Source organism: Pseudoliparis swirei, chromosome 2, assembly GCF_029220125.1.
Source record: "Pseudoliparis swirei isolate HS2019 ecotype Mariana Trench chromosome 2, NWPU_hadal_v1, whole genome shotgun sequence".
In the NCBI taxonomy this organism is placed as follows: domain Eukaryota; kingdom Metazoa; phylum Chordata; class Actinopteri; order Perciformes; family Liparidae; genus Pseudoliparis; species Pseudoliparis swirei.
The window spans coordinates 24936527-24960472 of NC_079389.1; the positions used below are offsets into that span (position 1 = coordinate 24936527).

The 23946-nt window shown below is 47.7% G+C and overlaps 1 protein-coding gene across 2 annotated transcripts in view; it reads right to left on the minus strand.

Moving 5' to 3' along the window:
* Nucleotides 1–4640: 4640 nt before the first annotated feature.
* sec22a (SEC22 homolog A, vesicle trafficking protein) overlaps nucleotides 4641–23946 on the minus strand; it is a 30895-nt gene continuing 11589 nt past the window's right edge. For both annotated transcript variants that reach the window (XM_056435774.1, XM_056435782.1), the window contains exons 5-6: nucleotides 7961–8079; nucleotides 4641–4763 (exon numbers count right to left, since the gene is read on the minus strand). In XM_056435774.1, coding sequence (XP_056291749.1) covers nucleotides 4659–4763; nucleotides 7961–8079 — 224 coding nt within the window. In that variant the 3' untranslated portion in view covers nucleotides 4641–4658. The remainder of the gene's footprint in view (nucleotides 4764–7960; nucleotides 8080–23946) is intronic.

Here is a 23946-nt window from a genome sequence, read left to right on the forward strand (position 1 = left end):
ATAACAAGGTTTAAGATAACGAGGTTTAAGATAACGAGGTTTATGATAACAAGGTTTAAGATAACGAGGTTTAAGATAACGAGGTGTATGATAACGAGGTTTAAGATAACAAGGTTTAAGATAACGAGGTGTATGATAACGAGGTTTAAGATAACAAGGTTTATGATAACAAGGTTTATGATAACGAGGTTTATGATAACGAGGTGTATGATAACAAGGTTTATGATAACAAGGTCTATGATAACAAGGTCTATGATAACAAGGTTTATGATAACAAGGTGTATGATAACAAGGTTTATGATAACAAGGTCTATGATAACAAGGTTTATGATAACGAGGTGTATGATAACAAGGTTTATGATAACAAGGTTTATGATAACAAGGTTTATGATAACGAGGTTTATGATAACGAGGTTTAAGATAACGAGGTTTATGATAACAAGGTTTAAGATAACAAGGTCTATGATAACAAGGTCTATGATAACAAGGTTTATGATAACAAGTTGTATGATAACGAGGTTTATGATAACAAGGTTTATGATAACAAGGTGTATGATAACAAGGTTTATGATAACAAGGTTTATGATAACAAGGTCTATGATAACGAGGTGTATGATAACAAGGTCTATGATAACAAGGTGTATGATAAGGAGGTTTATGACGAGGTTTAAGATAACGAGGTTTATGATAACAAGGTTTATGATAACGAGGTTTAAGATAACGAGGTTTATGATAACAAGGTGTATGATAACAAGGTTTAAGATAACGAGGTTTATGATAACAAGGTTTATGATAACAAGGTTTATGATAACGAGGTTTAAGATAACGAGGTTTATGATAACAAGGTTTATGATAACAAGGTTTATGATAACAAGGTGTATGATAACAAGGTTTATGATAACAAGGTGTATGATAACAAGGTGTATGATAACAAGGTCTATGATAACGAGGTTTATGATAACGAGGTGTATGATAACAAGGTGTATGATAACAAGGTCTATGATAACAAGGTTTATGATAACAAGGTGTATGATAACAAGGTGTATGATAACAAGGTGTATGATAACAAGGTTTATGATAACAAGGTGTATGATAACAAGGTGTATGATAACAAGGTCTATGATAACGAGGTTTATGATAACGAGGTTTAAGATAACGAGGTGTATGATAACAAGGTGTATGATAACAAGGTCTATGATAACAAGGTTTATGATAACAAGGTGTATGATAACAAGGTGTATGATAACAAGGTCTATGATAACAAGGTTTATGATAACAAGGTTTATGATAACAAGGTCTATGATAACGAGGTTTATGATAACAAGGTGTATGATAACAAGGTCTATGATAACAAGGTCTATGATAACAAGGTTTATGATAACAAGGTCTATGATAACAAGGTGTATGATAACAAGGTCTATGATAACAAGGTGTATGATAACAAGGTTTATAATAACAAGGTGTATGATAACAAGGTGTATGATAACAAGGTCTATGATAACAAGGTGTATGATAACAAGGTTTATGATAACAAGGTTTATGATAACAAGGTCTATGATAACAAGGTTTATGATAACAAGGTCTATGATAACAAGGTCTATAATAACAAGGTGTATGATAACAAGGTCTATGATAACAAGGTGTATGATAACGAGGTTTATGATAACAAGGTGTATGATAACAAGGTTTATGATAACAAGGTGTATGATAACAAGGTTTATGATAACAAGGTCTATGATAACAAGGTGTATGATAACAAGGTCTATGATAACGAGGTTTAAGATAACGAGGTCTATGATAACAAGGTGTATGATAACAAGGTCTATGATAACAAGGTGTATGATAACAAGGTTTATGATAACAAGGTCTATGATAACAAGGTTTATGATAACAAGGTCTATGATAACAAGGTTTATGATAACAAGGTTTATGATAACAAGGTTTATGATAACAAGGTCTATGATAACAAGGTTTATGATAACAAGGTCTATGATAACAAGGTTTATGATAACAAGGTCTATGATAACAAGGTGTATGATAACAAGGTCTATGATAACAAGGTCTATGATAACAAGGTTTATGATAACGAGGTTTATGATAACGAGGTGTATGATAACAAGGTGTATGATAACAAGGTGTATGATAACAAGGTTTATGATAACAAGGTCTATGATAACAAGGTTTATGATAACGAGGTGTATGATAACAAGGTTTATGATAACGAGGTTTATGATAACAAGGTTTATGATAACGAGGTTTATGATAACGAGGTTTAAGATAACGAGGTTTATGATAACAAGGTTTAAGATAACGAGGTCTATGATAACAAGGTCTATGATAACAAGGTCTATGATAACAAGGTCTATGATAACAAGGTTTATGATAACAAGGTGTATGATAACGAGGTTTATGATAACAAGGTTTATGATAACAAGGTGTATGATAACAAGGTCTATGATAACGAGGTGTATGATAACAAGGTCTATGATAACAAGGTGTATGATAAGGAGGTTTATGACAACGAGGTTTAAGATAACGAGGTTTATGATAACAAGGTGTATGATAACAAGGTTTAAGATAACGAGGTTTATGATAACAAGGTTTATGATAACGAGGTTTAAGATAACGAGGTTTATGATAACAAGGTTTATGATAACAAGGTTTATGATAACAAGGTGTATGATAACAAGGTCTATGATAACAAGGTTTATGATAACAAGGTGTATGATAACAAGGTTTATGATAACAAGGTGTATGATAACAAGGTTTATGATAACAAGGTGTATGATAACAAGGTGTATGATAACAAGGTCTATGATAACGAGGTTTATGATAACGAGGTTTAAGATAACGAGGTGTATGATAACAAGGTGTATGATAACAAGGTCTATGATAACAAGGTTTATGATAACAAGGTGTATGATAACAAGGTGTATGATAACAAGGTCTATGATAACAAGGTTTATGATAACAAGGTTTATGATAACGAGGTCTATGATAACGAGGTTTATGATAACAAGGTGTATGATAACAAGGTCTATGATAACAAGGTCTATGATAACAAGGTCTATGATAACAAGGTTTATGATAACAAGGTCTATGATAACAAGGTGTATGATAACAAGGTCTATGATAACAAGGTGTATGATAACAAGGTTTATAATAACAAGGTGTATGATAACAAGGTCTATAATAACAAGGTGTATGATAACAAGGTCTATGATAACAAGGTGTATGATAACGAGGTTTATGATAACAAGGTGTATGATAACAAGGTGTATGATAACAAGGTTTATGATAACAAGGTTTATGATAACAAGGTTTATGATAACAAGGTCTATGATAACAAGGTGTATGATAACAAGGTCTATGATAACAAGGTCTATGATAACAAGGTTTATGATAACAAGGTCTATGATAACAAGGTGTATGATAACAAGGTCTATGATAACAAGGTGTATGATAACAAGGTCTATGATAACAAGGTCTATGATAACGAGGTTTATGATAACAAGGTGTATGATAACAAGGTCTATGATAACAAGGTGTATGATAACGAGGTTTATGATAACAAGGTGTATGATAACAAGGTGTATGATAACAAGGTTTATGATAACAAGGTCTATGATAACAAGGTGTATGATAACAAGGTCTATGATAACAAGGTGTATGATAACAAGGTCTATGATAACAAGGTCTATGATAACAAGGTGTATGATAACAAGGTGTATGATAACAAGGTCTATGATAACGAGGTCTATGATAACAAGGTCTATGATAACGAGGTTTAAGATAACGAGGTTTATGATAACAAGGTGTATGATAACGAGGTTTATGATAACAAGGTCTATGATAACAAGGTTTATGATAACAAGGTCTATGATAACAAGGTCTATGATAACAAGGTCTATGATAACGAGGTTTAAGATAACGAGGTCTATGATAACAAGGTCTATGATAACAAGGTTTAAGATAACGAGGTTTATGATAACAAGGTGTATGATAACAAGGTCTATGATAACAAGGTCTATGATAACAAGGTTTATGATAACAAGGTCTATGATAACAAGGTCTATGATAACAAGGTCTATCTTTTGGTCCTGAAGGGACCTCGTCGTGTGATTGGTCCTCGAGCATGACAGTACGTTTAACCTTAAGCGTAAGCAACGTAGCCTGGTGAATATGGAGCTCAGAATAAGATGTTAGGTACAATCGCGATGTGACGTGCAGCTGCGGACTCGCTGACATCATCGCTGACGCATCATCATGACATCATGACATCTTCGATGGGGGGGGGTCTCTGGAGGCAGCTGCTCTCTGGTTTGGATTGTTTCCTTTTGTCCTCCAGACAACAACAACAACAACAACATGTGCTGCAGGGCGGGCCTGCTTGAAGAGGCGGCGGCGGGTCAGACGTTGTAGTCCGGTGCCTTGCCCAACGGCTGCCTCAGTCTGATCTGCAGCGTCATGAAGGCGGCGACGGCCACGTGGAACAAGATCTGCCAAACGTTCCTCACCGTAGGAATGGCGTTGATGGTGAGGAGAAGGAGAGGAGGACTTGGCTCCCTCCGGGAGGGCAGGAGAGGCAGGGCACTGCGGACAGAGAGTGAAGGCTTCTGCCACAACCCCTGGGGGTCAGGAGGAGGAACGACACGGTGCTAGAGTCCTACAATGAGAACAGGAAGTGGCCATCTCACCTGGTACAGGCAGGCCGCCGTGCCGAGGAAGAAGGCGATGACGTAATTAAAGTCTTCATCGTCGTTCTGCAGACAGAAAGAAGTTCATGAAGGCTGGACAACCTGGGCGGCGTATGCAGCGCATACGGCGTATGGCGCAGCACGACGTAGCATGATGTACGGCGGCAAGCGCATCACGGCGTATTGCGATACCTTACGGCGTATGATGTAGCCACGGCGCATCACGTGCAGCCGGTATACGGCGTAGCATGATGCGCTGACGCATCACGGCAGCAATACGATGCAGCATGACGTAGCACGACGTAGCACGACGCATCACGACGTAGCACGACGTAGCACGATGCAGCATGATGTAGCACGACGCATCACGATGCAGCACGACGTAGCATGATGTAGCACGACGCATCACGATGCAGCACACGACGTAGCATGATAACACGGCGCATCACGGCGTACTTACGATGCAGCACGGCGTATGCGTGTGACCACAACACAGCGATGTAGCACGACGCCTTACGGCGCGCCGCGGCGTAGCGACACATCACGGCGTAACGCGACATCACGGCGCGCGCGGCGTATGCGATGTAGCACGACGCATCACGGCGTAGCACGATGCAGCACGCCTTACGGCGCATGCACCGCGATGTAGCACGACACATCACGACGTAGCACGACATCACGACGCAGCACGACGTAGCACGACGTAGCACGACACATCACGACGTAGCACGACATCACGACACAGCACGACGCATCACGATGCATCACGACGTAGCACGACGCATCACGACGTAGCACGACGCATCACGATGCAGCACGCATCACGGCGGCGTGTACGGCGCGCCGCGGCGTACGGCGCGGCGCGACGTAGCACGACGTATCACGACGCAGCACGACGTAGCACGACGCATCACGACGTAGCACGATGCAGCACGACGTAGCACGCAACATGCGATGCAGCACCTGAGCACGACACAGCACGATGTGCTTGCGACAGCACGGCACGGCGTAGCACGGCAGCACGGCGTATGCGAACATAACGCGATGTAGCGACACATCACGCACGCGCATACGGCGCGACGCATCGCGGCGCGGCACGACATCACGTAGCACGGCGCGGCACATCGGCGCCTTACGACGCATCACGATGTAGCACGACGCAGCACGACGTAGCACGATGTAGCACGACGTAGCACGACGCAGCACGACGTAGCACGGCGCATCACGATGTAGCACGACGCAGCAGGACGCAGCACGACGTAGCACCGTCAGGCTAGAGACCATTGGTTCTGGTGATGAACCATCAGCTGACCTGTCCCGTGTCTCGTGTCCCGTGTCTTGTGTCCCGTGTGTCTCCCGTGTTTCGTCTCCCGTGTCTCCCGTGTTCCGTGTCTCGTGTCCCCCGTCCCGTGTCTCCCGTCCCGTGTCTTGTGTCTGGTGTCTCCCGTCCCGTGTGTCCTGTGTCTCATCTCCCGTGTCCCGTGTCTCCCGTGTCTCCCGTCCCGTGTCCTGTGTCTTGTGTCTCGTGTCCCGTGTCTGGTGTCCCGTGTCCCGTGTCTCCCGTCCCGTGTCTGGTGTCTTGTGTCCCGTGTGTCCCGTGTCTCCCGTGTCTCGTGTCCCGTGTGTCTCCCGTCCCGTGTGTCCCGTGTCTCCCGTGTCTCCGTGTCCCGTGTGTCTCCGTGTCCTGTGTGTCTCCCGTGTCCCTGTGTCTCTGTCCAGTGTGTCCTGTCGTCCGTGTCCGTGTCCCGTGTCTCCGTGTCCAGTGTGTCTCCCGTGTCTCCCGTCCCGTGTGTCTCCGTCCCGTGTCTCCCGTGTCCCGTGTGTCTCCCGTGTCCCATGTGTCTCCCGTGTCTCGTGTGTCTCCCGTGTCCCGTGTGTCTCCCGTGTCCCGTGTGTCTCCCGTGTCCTGTGTTTCGTGTCCCGTATCTCGTGTGTCTCCCGTGTCTCGTGTCCCGTGCGTCTCCCGTGTCTTGTGTCTGGTGTCTCCCGTGTCCCGTGTCTCCCGTCCCGTGTCTTGTGTCTAGTGTCTCCCGTCCCGTGTCTCCCGTCCTGTGTGTCCCGTGTCTCATCTCCCGTGTCCCGTGTCTTGTGTCCCCCGTCCCGTGTCTCCCGTGTCTCGTGTCCCGTGTCTTGTGTCTCCCGTTCCGTGTCTGGTGTCCCGTGTCCCCCGTCCCGTGTCTCATGTCCCGTGTCTCCCGTCCCGTGTCCGGTGTCCCCCGTGTCTCGTGTCTGGTGTCCCGTGTCTCCCGTCCTGTGTCTCGTGTCTCCCGTTCCGTGTCTTGTGTCCCGTGTGTCCCGTGTCTCATGTCTCCCGTGTCTCTTGTCCCGTGTGTCTCCCGTGTCCCGTGTCTCCCGTGTCTCCCGTGTCTCATGTCTCCCGTGTCCCGTGTGTCTCCCGTCCCGTGTGTCTCCCGTGTGTCTCATGTCTCCCGTGTGTCTCGTGTGTCTCCCGTGTCCCGTGTGTCTCCCGTGTCCCGTGTGTCTCCCGTGTCCTGTGTCTGTCCTGTGGTGTCTCCCGCGATCCGTGTCTCTCGTGTGTCTCGTGTGTCCCGTGTTTCGTGTCTCCCGTGTCTCGTGTCCCGTGTCCCGTGTCTCGTGTCCCGTGTGTCTCGTGTCCCGTGTGTCTCCCGTGTCTCGTGTCCCGTGTGTCTCCCGTGTCCCGTGTGTCTCCCGTGTCTCGTGTGTCTCCCGTGTCTCGTGTCCCGTGTGTCTCCCGTGTCTCGTGTCCCGTGTCTCATGTCCCGTGTCTCGTGTCCCGTGTCTCCCGTGTCTCGTGTCCCGTGTCCCGTGTGTCTCCCGTGTCTCGTGTCTCGTGTCTCCCGTGTCTCGTGTCCCGTGTCTCATGTCCCGTGTGTCTCCCGTGTCTCGTGTCCTGTGTCTCGTGTCTCGTGTCCCGTGTCTCGTGTGTCTCCCGTGTCTCGTGTGTCTCCCGTGTCTCTGTCTCGTGTGTCTCCCGTGTCTCTGTCCTGTGTCTCCCGTGTCTCATGTCCCGTGTGTGTCTCGTGTCTCGTGTCTCCCGTGTCTCGTGTCCCGTGTCCCGTGTGTCTCATGTCCCGTGTGTCTCCCGTGTCTCGTGTCTCCCGTGTCTCGTGTCTCCCGTGTCTCGTGTGTCTCCCGTGTCTCGTGTCCCGTGTGTCTCCCGTGTCTCGTGTCCCTCCCGTGTCTCCCGTGTCTCGTGTCCCGTGTGTCTCCCGTGTCTCGTGTGTCTCCCGTGTCTCGTGTCCCGTGTGTCTCCCGTGTCTCGTGTCTCGTGTCCCCCTCACCTGCAGGATGCTCTCGATGGCGTGGACTCCTCTCAGCAGGTTGAGGCCTCCACACAGAAGACTGAGCACACAGGACACGACGCCGGAGAGAGACACGGGGGACAGCACCTGGGACGGGGCTGAGGACGCAGAGACACAGATAGAAATATAGAAATATAGAGAGATAGACATATAGAGATAAAGAGTTATAGAGATATATATAGAAATATAGAGATAGAGATATAGAGAAATATATATAGAGTTATAGAGATATATATAGAGATATAGAAATATAGAGATAGAAATATGGAGATATATTTAGAAATAGAGATATAGAGAAATATATATAGAGTTTTAGAGATATATATATAGATATAGAAATATAGAGATATAGAGAAATATATATAGTTATAGATATATATAGATATAGAAATATAGAGATATATATATAGAGATATAGAAATATTGAGATATAGAGAAATATATATAGAGATATAGAGAAATATATAGTGAGAGATAGAGATAGATATATAGAGAGAGATATAGACAGATATAGAGAGATATAGATATAGAGAGAGAGATAGATAGAGATATAGAGAGATATATAAGAATGCTCCTTTTGCAGTAATTCCAGCATTGCAGACCTTTGGCATTCTAGCTGTTAATTTGTTGAGGTAATCTGTTGAAATGTCACCCCACGCTTCCTGAAGCACCTGCCACCAGTTGGATTGGCTTGATGGGCACTTCTTGCGGACCATACGGTCAAGCTGCTCCCACAACAGCTCAATGGTTGAGATCTGGTGACTGGCCACTCCATTACAGACAGCAAGCTGCCTGCTTCTTCCCTCAAGAGTTCTGGCACAATGTGGAGGTGTGCTTTGGGTCATTGTCCTGTTGGAGGAGGACATTGGCTCCAATCAAGCGCTGCCCACAGGGTATGGCATGGCGTTGCCAAATGGAGTGATAGCCTTCCTTATTTAAAATCCCTTTGACCTGGTACAAATCTCCCACTTTACCAGCACCAAAGCAGCCCCAGACCATCACATGACCTCCACCATGCTTGACAGATGGTGTCAGGCACTCTTCCAGCATCTTTTCACCTGTTCTCGTCTCACAAATGTTCTTCTGTGTGATCCAAACACCTCAAACTTGGATTTATCTGTCCAGAACACCTTTTCCAATCTTCCTCTGTCCAATGCCTGTGTTCTTTTGCCCATACCAATCTTTTCTTTTATTGGCCAGTCTCAGATATGGCTTTTCTTTGCCACTCTGCCTAGAAGGCCAGCATCCCGAGTCGCCTCTTCACTGTCGACGTTGACACTGGCGTTTTGCGGGTACCATTTAAAGAAGCTGCCAGTTGAGGACCTGTGAGGCGTCTATTTCTCAAACTAGAGACTCTAATGTACTTGTCTTCTTGCTGAGTTGTGCACCGGGGCCTCCCACTTCTCTTTCTGCTCTGGTTAGAGCCCGTTGGTGCTGTTCTCTGAAGGGAGTAGTACACACCGCTGGAGGACATTTTCAGTTTCTTTGCAATTTCTCGCATGGAATAGCCTTCATTTCTAAGAACAAGAATAGACTGGCGAGTTTCACATGAAACTTCTTTTTTTCTGGCCATTTTGAGAGTCTTATCGAACCCACAAATGTGATGCTCCAGATAATCAACTAGCTCAAAGGAAGGCCAGTTCTATTTCATCCTTCCTGACCGCCAGAGGCGGTGCTTAGCACTGGATATCTTCCGTCTTGCGCATAGCAGGTCGAGTATTAATAACGACAAAGTCACCCGTGACCTCGGATGACCCGCCCACCGGGTATAAGTTCCGGTGTCATCCCGAGATCAGTTCTTTTTCATCTTCTCGCAAACGCAGGCTAACGGAATTACTACGTTAGCATCAGCTAAAGCTGAAGTTTAACTGAAGCTCGTCGCGGGGAGCCTTGTGACCAAATGGTCGGAGTTGCGATCCGTCGCCCTCCAGTGGCCGTGACGAGCTCTCCTCTGCGGAGGAGGACGTAGCGCTCTCTACGGCGGTCCGTCGAGGCGGACCGGAGAACGCACGAGTCTTTTTCGGTCTTCACCAGAGCACCTTCACCGCGAAGCTTCAATCGGGTGAGATCGAATACAATTGTTGTCTATGACGGCATATCCCACAGGAGCAGAGCTCTCGTTCCTGCTAACTGTGTGCTAACGAGAGCGCGTCCGTTCGGTGTCGCCAGGCGGCTACACCGGCGCGACCGGCTCTCTGTAGCGATTGGGATAGCGTGTGTGTTGACTTTGATAGCATTGCCGCCGTGCATAGCTAGCAGAGTGTGTCCACTCAGGCTAACGGAGCCTACGCTAAATCCGACAGCTACTTCCTGTTGCACAGGACCTCGGCCCAAGTAGCGGAGTGCTCTCGCTCAGGCTACTGTTGGGCGATTACAGCGCTAACGAGAGCGCGTCCGCTCGTTGCGGCTGGATGCCACACTGCTACACTGCTACTGGCTTCCAGTGAGCAGAGCGTCCCGCTCAGGCTCACCGGGGGGACGCTAAGGAGGCTATAAGTCGATACTGATGCATACTGCACATGTACCTCCATGACATCGCTGCTGTTACAGCTAGCAGAGCGTCTCCACTCAGGCTAACTGATGCCACGCTAATACTGACAGCTACCAGACGAGTGAAGTGTGTCCTCACTCTCTCACTAGACATGCTGGGTTCTGACCCGTGCTCACGGGATCAGCGTCTACAGTAGCGCAGAGCTCTCGCTCAGGCTTACTGGGAGGACACCAGTAAGTACAGTTGTCATACTAGTGGAGAGGGTCCTCGAAGAGACCTGCCCTCTCACTACGACTGTTTCCACAGGACCTGCTCCCCCGTAGCACAGGCTTTCACCCAGGCTACTCGTGGGATGCTTGTTACATTACATTACATTACATGTCATTTAGCAGACGCTTTTATCCAAAGCGACTTACAATAAGTGCATTTCAACCTAGAGTACAAACTAAGAACAACAAGAATACAGGAAGTAACATTTCCTCAACATAGTCGAACTACAAAAGTACCATAAGTAAGTGCTATCTAAGTGCCACTGAAGTGCTAATCTGTGTTTTAATCCAGATATAGTCGGAAAAGGTGTGTTTTCAGTCTCCGACGGAAGATGTAGAGACTTTCTGCTGTCCTGATGTCAGTGGGGAGCTCGTTCCACCACTGAGGAGCCAGGACAGCAAACAGTCTGGATGTAGAGCGATTAGCTCGAGGTGCAGGAGTCACAAGTCTGTTGCCGAGCGGAGCGAACGTGTCGGGATGTACGGTGTGACCATATCCCGGATGTAGACGGGGCCCGATCCGTCTAGAGCACGGTACGCCAGGACCAGTGTTTTGAAGCGGATGCGAGCAGCCACCGGTAACCAGTGGAAGGCGGAGGAGCGGAGTGGTGTGGGGAATTTCGGGAGGCTGAAGACCAGTCGAGCTGCTGCATTCTGGATGAGCTGCAGGGGTCGGATGGCCTTAGCAGGTAGACCAGCCAGGAGGGAGTTGCAGTAGTCAAGGCGTGAAATGACCAGAGCCTGGATCAGAACCTGCGCCGCCTTCTGAGTAAGAAGAGGCCGTATTCTCCTGATGTTGTGCAGCATGTACCTACAGGAACGCGTTGTCACAGTGATGTTGGCCGTCAGGGAGAGTTGACTGTCGAGTGTCACCCCGAGGTTCCTGGCAGTCAGGGTAGGGGCCAACACAGAGCTGTTGAAGGTGATAGTCAGGTCGTGGGTGGGGGAGCCTTTCCCTGGAAGGAATAGTAGCTCAGTCTTGTCAGGGTTGATCTTCAGGTGGTGAGCAGACATCCACTGAGAGATGTCAGTCAGACAGGCAGAGATTCGTGCCGCCACCTGTGTTTCGGACGGTGGAAACGAGAAGATCAGTTGGGTGTCATCAGCATAGCTATGGTAGGAGAAGCCATGCGTACGAATGACAGAGCCGAGAGAATTTGTGTACAGAGAGAAGAGGAGGGGACCCAGGACGGAGCCTTGAGGAACCCCAGTAGTGAGAGGACAAGGATCAGACACAGATCCTCTCCAAGTTACCCGGTAGGTGCGGTCTTTAAGGTAGGAAGAGAAAAGAGCGAGTGCAGTGCCTGAGATCCCCAGGTCCTGAAGAGAAGAGATCAGGATCTGGTGGTTCACGGTGTCAAATGCTGCAGAAAGGTCGAGAAGGATAAGGACAGAGGAGAGAGAGGCTGCTCTAGCAGAGTGAAGGATAAGGACAGAGGAGAGAGAGGCTGCTCTAGCAGTGTGAAGCTGCTCAGAGACAGCCAGGAGGGCAGTCTCTGTCGAGTGGCCGGCCTTGAATCCAGACTGGTGAGGGTCAAGAAGGTTGTTACTGTGGAGATAGGAGGACACTTGGCTCAAGATAGCTCGCTCCAGAGTTTTGGAGAGAAAAGGTAGAAGAGAGACCGGTCTGTAGTTGCTGACTTCAGACGGGTCGAGCGTGGGTTTCTTCAGGAGAGGGTTGACTCTCGCCTCCTTCAGAGAGTTAGGGAAACAGCCAGTTGAGAGGGAGCTGTTAATAAGATGGGTGAGGAAGGTCAGAAGGTCAGGAGCAATAGCCTGGAGAATGGGAGACGGGACGGATCAAAGGGCGCAGGTGGTCGGTCAGCGGAGGTCACCAAGCTGAGAACTTGATTGGGAGACAGGGGGGTGAAAGAGGAAAGAGAGGGGGATGAAGAAGTTAGTGTTGGTGAGGTGATAGAAGATGGATTTGTAAAGGAGGAGCGTATGTCGTCTATCTTGTTTGTAAAGTAGTCGACAAAGTGGCTCGGCAAAAGGGTGGAAGGAGGAGGGGGACAGGGGGATCAAGGAGGTTGGAAAAGATAGAGAAGAGTTTTTTGGGGTTAGAGAAGGAAGACTGAATTTTGGTCAGGTAGAACGAGCTTTTGGCTGCAGAGATAGAGGAAGAGAAGGAGGAGAGGAGAGATTGATAGAAGAGCAAGTCTTCCGCTTGATTCGATTTGCGCCATTTTCTTTCCGTCGCTCGCAGGGTGGCTCTCTCGGCACACACCGAGTCCGACATCCACGGAGCCGGAGAGGATTTCCGAACCGGTCGTGTCTTAAAAGGACAAAGAGAATCAAGAGATGAAGACAGGGAAGAGAGGAGAGTGTCTGCGGCAGAGTTAGGATGCATGAGTGAGAAGCAGTCAGTTGAGGGGAGAGCAGATAGGACAGAGGAGGCCAGAGAGGAGGGGCAGAGGGTGCGAATGTTGCGGCGTACAGGTGCAGAGTCTGTAGATATGGGTGGGTTGTCAGTACCAGAGAGCGAGAGAGAGTAAGAGATGAAGAAGTGGTCAGAGACATGGAGAGGAGTCACAGTGAGGTTAGAGGTAGAGCAGTTTCTTGTGAAAATGTAGTCAAGGTGGTTGCCGGCTTTGTGAGTGGGAGGCCTTGTAATTGAAGCTACTGTATTGAAGAGGTGTCCTCGCTCTAGACGGATTGTCTCTGTCCTGCTCGACAGGACCTGGGCCACAGTAGCGGAGTGCTACTGCTGCGACCCTAGCTGCTACAGCTACCGTACTAGTGAGGCCAGTGGTGTTTTTGGGACACCCTCACTTCACTAGACGGACTGTCTCCGTCCTGCTCCACAGGACCTGGGCCACAGTAGCTGAGTGCTACTGCTGCGACCCCAGCTGCTACAGCTACCGTACTAGCGAGGCCAGCGTCCGCGCTCTACCCTCGCTAGACGGGCTGTCCCCATCCTGTCCTACAGGACCTGGGCCACAGTAGCGGAGTGCTACTGCTGCGACCCTAGCTGCTACAGCTACCATACGAGTGAGGGCAGCGTTGCGCTCTCCCCTCACTAGACGGGCTGTCTCTGTCCTGCTCTACAGGTCCTGCGCTGCAGTAGCGGAGTGCGCTCGCTCTGGCTACTGCTAGGACCCCAACAGACAGGTCAGGTCAGCTCCAGGCCAGCCGACCAGTTGCAAGCGCCGGCTAGGAGCCGCAGGGGCTCCCCTAGCAGTTCAATCGGGCATGCTAGCTTATAGAGTAGGTCTGCTGACCGCAGAACTAGCTCAGATAAGTCGCCACCCTAGTGCATGGAGGACTGAAGCATCAGATCCACCCACGGCTGATCCATTCCCAAGGGAGGACATCCCAGTGGCAGTGTCCACCAATCTCCTTACTGGAGGACGGGACGGCCCACCCACGCTTCTGGGCCTGGTTCCCATTCCTCAGGCCATAGCCCCTTGTAGGGGGCAGTCGACGACCCCATCGGGTTCGTCATTCGCAGGGCACAGGAACTGCTGGATATACAGCAGCCGGAACCCCACGCACGCTAGTGCATTCTTCAGGGGCATTCCCGGCCCTGCCACCTTTTCAGTCTCCCCTCCAGAGACTAAGAGGTTACCATCTTACGACAGATCACCGAACCCCGGCGTCCATGCAGGACATGGTCAAATGTGGCCTTCGTCCCATGCCATCCATTGAGCTGACTATCGCATCCATCGGTTTTTTCCCCAAGGGGACTCCGAGGCCGGATGACCGGTGCCCTCGGGCCCAGTCGGTTCTCAGGTGACCATTTTACCGTGCTTACTACACGGCAACTCCCCCTCCTGTCATACTTGACTACAGCCTCAGTGATGCTTCACTGCAGGCATTTGCACTTACGTCAAGAGAACCTGGGCGCCTAATGCTCTCCAGGGTTCAGACCAGCTGTTTGGCCGGCGCAGGCACCCTTGTTGGAGGCATGTAGGAACAACCTCCCTACTGTCCCAGTGAAATCAGGGGACCTGCTCTACAGGCGCAGCAGCGCGCGGTGCAAGCCGGTTAGACCAGGCAGCAGTTATCTGGTCTTCGCAGGACCGTGTCCACACCCCGCAGACTCGGGGGCGCCACGTCTTGACTTTCTCGTGCTGAGCACAGCAGACATCCTTCGTGTGGTCTCCAGAGGAGATCGGCTCATGTCTGTCGACTTAAGGGAGGCCTTTTGTCAGGTTCCTAGAATGCTTCACAGACGGTTGCTCTGTTTCGCTTTCCAAAGCCGTTATTCCCAGGCTTCTTCCATATGGACTTCCCCAGGAGTTTTTACAAAAGGCGTTACTGCCGCCCTGCAATCACCAGGGCGTGAGGAAACTGCCATCCTAGACGATCTGGCTGATATGTGCGCCATACCCATTTAAGGCCACACAGTGCATTACTTGCACTCTCTCTCACGCCGCCCGGTTGGGCCTTCGTGAACAAACAACTGTCTGAGCCATTCTCAGAGCATAACCTTCATTGGTGTAGCTCTAGATGCAGCCATTAAGCGGGCCTGGCCGTCACTCAGACAGGTGGACAGCATCCTCTGCAGCCTTCCCCTCTCTGAGGGGGCAGATGGCTGTCTTTTATCCTCTCTTCTTGCCTATCGGGTAAATTGGCAGCTGCATCAGCTGTCTTACACTCTTTTCTCACGCTGCCCGGTTGGGCCTTCGTGAACATAAAGAGCTTTCTGAGCCATTCTCGGAGCATAACCTTCATTGGTGTAGCTCTAGATGCAGTCAGTAAGCGGGCCTGCCCGTCACTCAAGCAGGTGGACGGCATCCTCCGCAGCCTTCCCCTCTATGAGGGGGCAGGCAGTGGTCTTTTATCCTTTTTTCCTTGCCTATCGGGCAAATGCTTGGGCTGCTGTCGCTGCGCCCTTCGCATGGAGGGCCTAACAGCCTTCGCCAGGGGCCACAGGCACAAGATGGGGGTCACAGTGGTGCCCTCGGCTCTATCCCGTGGGGTGAGAGCATACCCGTCAGAGGGTATCCCCAGGGCAGGGGTCCGCCCCACCGGGAGGTCGCCACAGCAGACTCCCGCCTCTCAAGGTGGGGTGCAGTCTGGCGGTACAGGACTTCCAGAGGACAGTCTATTCACGACACTTGGGTCTGGAGCCACAGGCCATGCACCTAGCGCTCAAACAGTTCCTGCCATACTTGGGAGGGAATATGTACTTGTTGGGCGAGACATCGCCTCAACCACGTGTTGGCTTGAACCTCCAGGGGTCTCTAGGGCTGCAGAGCTGCTACGGAGCTCCCGTGCCCTTCTGACTTTTCTTACTCCGGTAACCCTTCACCTGACCAATTGTCGGGCGAGGTATCGACCAGGAGAATGGAACCAGGACGTTCCCCACATTTCCGCTGATCTTGCCAACTACTCGGGGTCTTCAACAGGGCCACCGAATTTTGCTGGTGGCCCCCTTGCGTCCAGCCAGGACTTGGTTCCCCTGGCTGCACAGACTTCGCTGTGAGACGCCACGGCGCCTCGCTGACATGCGGGACCCCTAGCACAGCTAGATGGTGGGACCTGCCATCCCAATCCCGGCCGTGCCCAACAAGGGGCTTGGCCGCAGGAGAGCAGAAGCAGCTGAACAGAATCAGTCCAAAGGACTATTCTAAACGCCAGAGTGCCATCCGTCTACAAGACATGTGCAGACCGAAGCCGCTTCCCGACCGGCGGACGGAGGGACCCAGTACGGTGCCTCGTGCCTACGGTACTCACGCCTCCGTCATCCCTTCTAGTTAAGGGCATGTCTGCCTCTATCCTGAGGGCCTACATAGCTGCCATTTCATGGCAGCATGCTAAAGCCGACAAGCTGGTGTCCCTCTTCATAAGGAGGGCCTCAGTGACTATCCCCTGAGCCCCCGAGGGCTCCTCCAGGGGACTCGCCCGTGGTACTGGACACCCTATGCTCGCCTCCCTTCGAACCCTTGGCAGAGGCAGAGCTGTGGTTGCTGTCGGCAAAGACCTTTCATCCTTGCCATAACTGCGGCAGAGCAAGTAGGCAAGCTACACGCCCTGTCGGCCAATGAGCCTTGTCTGAGGGGAACTCAGATGGCTCGGGTGTCACACTGCGGCCTAAAGCAGTGGCTTCCCCCAAAGGTGCTGGCACGCTCGGGTCTCAACCAGCCTGTCCAGCCTGCACAGCTTGACCACCATAACTAGTCAGTTAGGGTGGATCTAAGAAGGGCTATGCCATTGCAAAACAGTGCCTGTTCCACTAGATAGTGGAGGTCATTGCCTGTGCATAGGTGGTGAACGTCCGTGCTCTGCCATCCAGAGCAGGGGGTTGTTCTACCAACAGCGTTCCCACATCACGGGCGACCCTGAGAGGTATGCCCGTAGGGAATATAGGTGCATATGTATGCAACAGCCTCAGGGGCATCGTTGCGCACATTCACCAGAGACTACAGAGTGAACGGGAACACCCTCCATGCATTGCAGGTGGTTCTCCGTCCAGATCCTCTGCTTGAGTCATATGAGGTAGTTTCCTTGGGATTCCTCGTGACTCTGTTGATACAAGTCATCCAGTGCTAAGCACCGCCTCTGGCGGTCAGGAAGGATGAAATAGAACGCAAGTTACGTATGTAACTATGGTTCTATGAATCCTGGATGACCGCCAGAGTTCTTGGTCACTCGGAATCTCGTGAGTTCGCGAGAAGATTCCGTAGAACTGATCTCGGGATGACACCGGAACTTATACCCGGTGGGCGGGTCATCCGAGGTCACGGGTGACTGTCGTTATTAATACTTGACCTGCTATGCGCGAGACGGAAGATATCCAGTGCTAAGCACCGCCTCTGGCGGTCATCCAGGATTCATAGAACCATAGTTACATACGTAACTTGCGTTTTATAGCTTCTCTCATCAGCAAAACAGTTTTCAGCTGTGCTAACATAATTGCACAAGGGTTTTCAAGGGTTTTCTAATCATCCATTAGTCTTCTAAGGCGATTAGCAAACACAATGTACCATTAGAACACTGGAGTGATAGTTGCTGGAAATGGGCCTCTATACACCTATGGAGCAGTGGCGGTTCGTCCATAGGGGGCGCTAGGGCGCCGCCCCTCTTAAAATTTGGAGATGAAAAAAAAGAAGAAGAAAAAAAAAATTCTGTCAAAAAACATTATATGCCAAATCATTTAAATAGTAAATATACCGTGTTGACGCGCTAAATGTGTGTGGGAGACCGTAAGCCCCTGTCAACAACCACTTAAGTTAATGTGAAAAAATATTATATATCGCCATTATCACGGAGAGAAGCCCTCCCTTTTCCGAGGCGCTGGTCTAACGTGTGTGTACATCGATACAACATTTCAGTCGTTTTGGCAATGACCGGCTTCACATTGGCGGATGAAACCGAATCTTGGCGCACAAATGTGCGCCGATTGGATTATTCGTCAGATCAGAGACCCGTATGTTCCTCAGCCCATAGAGCAGTGTTGCCAGGTCCGCGGTTTTCCTATGGAATCGGGCCACTTTGAAGTGTTCGCGGGTTGAATTTTTGTCCTTGGTTCGGTAGACCTATTTTGCATGCAAATTACATGAATATCTTTAAATAAAAATCCATATTTTAAATGAAATAATTTATTCATACCCAAATCCTACCAAACTGACTCCAGATCAGCACGTACACATTTTATTTATGATAATATACTGTATCTAATTACACAAGGCCATTTTAGGACCTAGGTGAAATAACTTGAGGAAAACTGCTTTTAATGCTGGCAAACTAAACATATGTTGTTACTTTGTAGATATTACAATACATTTGGCAATGATAGCAATGCTGTTGGACTTTAAAAGCAGTGTATATGGTTTGGCACGGGCATATTTTGAGTTCTGATATTGGGCTGGTTTTGGGCTGGTTGTGTCACACAGACCTGGCAACCCTGCTGCCCAGAGCTCCACGGAGGTACGCGAGCAACATAGCTAGCAGAAGCTTTATGTTAGTATGGCGTCGGCGACTGAAAACTCTGGTATCTCTACACCAAACACCTTTCAATCGACGGTCAGATATTGACAAGAAGAGGCTGAAAGAGTTGGGACCCGAACATCCGGATTTTAAAATTGTGCAGCAAAGCGCTGACCGCTGGAGGACGTACACCGGAGGTGCTCCTCAAGCCAATATGCTAACCGGAGCTGGTTAGCTGAATGCTCCATGAGTAATTAGTTTTTGTTTCCCTGTCTGTTTTCCAAAGTCCTGGGACGGAAACTCTCTGGACTACAACGGGGTGAGGGATCTACAGAGCTTCAGACAAGTGTAAAGCACGAATCTTGCCGAAGTTATCTAGCTAAGAACATGGAGCTAACTCGCTAACAGCATGAAGCTAACCCTGTTTGCAGACCGAACTGGCATCGAAAACACAACGAAGAAGTTCTGAAAAACAGACACATTCCCTCCAGAATAATGAAACAGGCTGGTTACAGACATGATGACTTTAACCAGAGTTATTGAGAAGTTTGACCACTTTAAAGAGAGGAGCTACTTTTCTTTACATATAGTGGGTCTACTCTGTCACAGTTAGAAATGCACTCTGTCATTTCTTGTTTTCAATGTATTGTATTTTATTTTTGTTTGTTGTTCAACGATATTATTGAGTGTTTGTGAATTTTATTTTAATGAGCTATTTTTATATAGCGTTATTTTTAAAAATCTGTTTCCTGCGGAAATTGCTTTCCATCTGTTGCACTTCCTGCTCCTGAGTCCGTCTTTCCGTCACAATGGTTTTATATTGCCGAGGTGAGTTGAGTGAAAACGATTTTGCACTATTTTGGCTATATTCTTTAATAAAATTAACCGTTTATGTTACATACAGTAATGGAATGTTAATACGATCCCGCGTCCAGCTGTCGTGTCATTTAGACTGTCAAAATATACGTTTGGTGGGGTTTCATTGAGCCACTTTCTAGCTCATGTAGTTATTTATTTTGTCCATTAGGGGTCTCTGTTTTCCCTTGTATGTTACATGTCATGGTTTTTGATGAGAATTGTTATTATTTAGATTTAATGTGGTCCTGTCTTCCATGGACAATGTTTTTTTTATTGCTGAGGGAAGTGGAAGTGCAGAGACAGATCAGAAGGCAAATGTGTGTGTTCTGTTGTCTTCTGCAGAATAAATAAGTGCTGGGAAAATCCACCATCTGAGCCGACTTCTTCCATGCCCGTTCCACATCAGTTACATCTGCTCTGAACCTCTTTCATGTGAGGGTGAAACTCTTTTATTTTGCAAACCTCTGAAACCCAACCCAATGTTCCTTAAAGCTGCTCTGAACCTCTCATGCCCAAAGTCACAGTGTGTTGATAGTTGTTGTTGGACAGTGTTGAGCACGCTGTGTTCTTGAAATAAAGCTTTGTTTTTTACAATATTCTACTCAAAACCTCTCTTCCTCATTGTTGAATGATATTTAAACCACGTCACCCAACTGCGCCCCCCCCAAAAAAAATGTCACCAGCCGCCACTGCTATGGAGATATTTCATTAGAAACCAGATGTTTCCACCTAGAATAGTCATTTACCACATTAACAATGTATAGTGTGTATTTCTGATTGATTTAATGTTATCTTCATTGAAAAAAACAATGCTTTTCTTTGAAAAATAAGGACATTTCTAAGTGATCCCAAACTTTTGAACGGTAGTGTATATAAAGAGATAGATATATATATATAGAGAGAGAGATATATATAGAGAGATAGAGATATATATAGAGAGATATATATATAGAGAGAAAGATATATATAGAGATAGAGATATAGATATATATATAGAGAGATATATATAGACAAATAGAGATAGAGAGATATAGAAATAGAGAGATATAAAAGATATATAGATATATATAGAGATAGATATATATATACATAGATAAAGATATAGAGAGAGATATAGAGTTTTGAGAGATGTATAGATATAGAGATATTTATATATAGATATATATATAGAGAGAGAGATATAGATATAGAGAGATATAGATATATAGAGATAAATAGAGATATAGATAGATAAATAGAGATATAGATATATAGAGATAAATAGAGATATAGATATAGAGAGATAAATAGAGATATAGATATATAGAGATAAAGAGAGATATAGAGATAGAGGGATATATAGAGAGATAAAGAGAGATATATAGCGAGATAGAGATATATATATATATATATAGATATACACATATAGATATATATATCTACATATATCTATCTGACCTGTGATGAACATCTGTCTGCAGGTCTGAGGGAGCCGGTGTAGAACCAGCCAGTGTAGAACCAGCCGGTATAGAACCAGCCGGTGTAGAACCAGCCCCCCTCAGACCAGTTCTTCATGACACGCCCGTTAAACTTATTTTTCTTTACTTAATAATTTCTTTTTTGTTGTTGAATAAATTAAGAACAAGATTAGAATTCATGAATATTTAAAATAGTAATGTTCCTACTGGAAATAAAATGAATTATATACCTGAGTGAAGTCCATAAAGAACCAAAAACTTATTTTGTGTATATAAATATATAAATTAGGGCTGGGCACGTTAACCCGTTAATCTTGCGTTAACGCATCAATTAATTAACGACGACAATTATTTTATCGCGCGTTAACGCAGGTTTTATTATTAATTTTATTATTGTAAACATGTGTTGCTTTTCAATTTAAAGTTCTTAAAGACGGCGGAGTCGACAGAAACAAAGTCATATGTAACCACTGCCAAGATGAATTGTCTTATCACCGGAGTACTTCCAGTCTTAAATATCATTTACATGCTAAACACACCGTTGATGCAGCGAATCATACAACAAACACAGTGGAGCGAGGCTTCGGCAGACGAGCTGCAGGGAGGAGATCAACCAAGGCAAGAGAAGCGAACCGATGCCACAGCGAAGTGGATCGCTACAGACTGCAGGCCGGTTAGTCTTGTGGAAGACGTCGGTCTGAGAAACATTTTGAGAATCTCAACAAATGACGGTAGGTATGAAACGCCCTCGAGACACACGTCACACGGAGAATACACGAGCTGTATGAAGAGGAGAGGACTGCAAAGCGACAGCTTCACAACGTGCTGTTGCTCTCATGGGGACGACTGGACATCGGGGGACCAGACGTCCTCTTTCCCCGGACATGTCCTGCTTCTGAGACCTAAAGAATGCGTCCGGCAGGGATTCCAAAAACGTCGGGATTTTGCTTCGTCGGATATTTGTGTTTCTCTGGGTTTTCATAAACTCGTATTTACCTCTTACAAGTTTTGGAAATGGTATCTCCCAGAATAGAGAACAGTCATTGGTCGACCGATCTCAGGGTTGCCAGATACACGATAATTATCCTCCAAATACAACCATTTTGAGCCTTTGGTACGATACTTCACCGTCTCCAACCTGGCAACACGGAGCACCTCGCCGCCTCCACTAGTTCATTCTTGTTTGTGCTATAAACTACGACCAGCGCCGCCGCTCCCATAGCGCACTACGCGCTGTGCGGAGGGCACCACGTCCTGAGGGCTCCACAAAATAGGCAACTAAAAAAATCCTCATAGTTATAATAATTATAATGCCGATATTATTTCAGTCTAGAAATATTAGGCACCTTTTAGGCATGTATATCACAAAACAGGCAGAACAAGAGAGATGTTTAATCTCAGCACCCCCCCCCCAGACGAAGTGTCCTCTTTTTCACTTTAGTTCATATGGCAGAACATTTAAAATAAGTGTCAAGTTCTAGGAATTGACAAACTGCACTGAAAGTGTTTTCTGGTGTCTCACTCTAACAGGGACAACACATGTTATGGCACTTTCATTCATATGGCAGAACATTTCAAATAGAAGTGCGCTATACACTACTTTTGAATTAATTATTGGATTTTGTGTATACAAATGCGATTAATCGCGATTAATCAGGGAAATCATGCGATTAATCTCGATTAAAAATTTTAATCGTTGCCCAACCCTAATATAAATGTATACAAGCCTTTGTACTTGTGCATGTGTGTGAACACACATGCACAAGTACATATATATATGTATAAATATATATATATATATATATATATACACTGTGTACATACATCTACTGATGCCTAATCTGGACACATCTTCAGGTATGTTCCTGGGATCTCTGGACGTTTCGGGTCTTTCATCGTACGCCTCCTCCAGGTGACCCAGCTGATCAGAGCCCAGCTTGTGTCCAGAGGGAAACAGCTTGCTCTCCAGCCCCAGACCAGTCCTGCGTCCTTGGAGAGCTTCCTCTCAAAGGCTTCTTCCAAGCGGTCTTCCCACGGGACTGTCGGCTCCAGCAGCACTGCTTGCTTGGTGGACTCAGACACAAGGACAATGTCTGGTCGCAGGGAGGTGACTGCAACACGGCTGGGGAACTTCAGCTGATGTTCAAGGTCCACCAACAGCTGCCCGTCTCTTGCAGACGATGTTCTTCTGGCGGAGTTGGCTCGTCCCCAGCTCTGACAAAGGCCATGGTTTTCTTGAGGGTCGGAACTGCTTTGCCCACGCCAGTCCTGCGCTGATAGCTTCAGCAATGGTCTTGAGGACTTGGTCATGCCTCCACCTGTACCGCCATCTCCAAGTGCCCTTGTACAGCAACTGAGGATGTGTTCCAGGGTTCCTCGCTTGGAACACAGTGGGCATGCTGGTGTCTCTGCTATGCCCCATATGTGCAGATTTGACGGGCTTGGAAGCTCATACACTGCCTGGATGAGGAATTTGATGCGTTGAGGCTCGGCTTTCCAAAGCTCAGCCCAGGTCACTTTCCTTTCAACCGCGTTCTCCTCGTCCACGCTCTCTGTTGCTTCATTCCCACTGCCTTGCAGGTTCGTCTCCTCCACTGCTGCTCTCACCTCCTCCTGAACAAGTCGCCGCCTTCCTTCCCCTGGTGTTCATTTGGGAGTTGGAAAGGATCCTAGCCCTGCTCGACCTCGTGTGACCACTCCCACCAGGCTCCTGTGACGCAGCCTTGCATCTGCCTCTTGAACTGCTTCCTCTGCCCTCCATTTCCTGCCAGTCCTCACTTGGATCCCTGCTTTAGCCACCTTCAGATCGCTTGAGTCCCTGTACTGAACCACTTCTCTGGCTCTAGTTACCTTGAATTCCTCCTCCAAGGATTTGAAAGGCAGTCGCAGTTTGTTGGTGTTCCGTGAGTGCAACACTGCTCAGGCTCCTTGGTAATCCAAGCCATCTCTGGAGGTGTTTGCTGACTTTCCTCTCCAAGGTCTCAACTGTTGAGATAGGGACCTCGTCGACAAGGA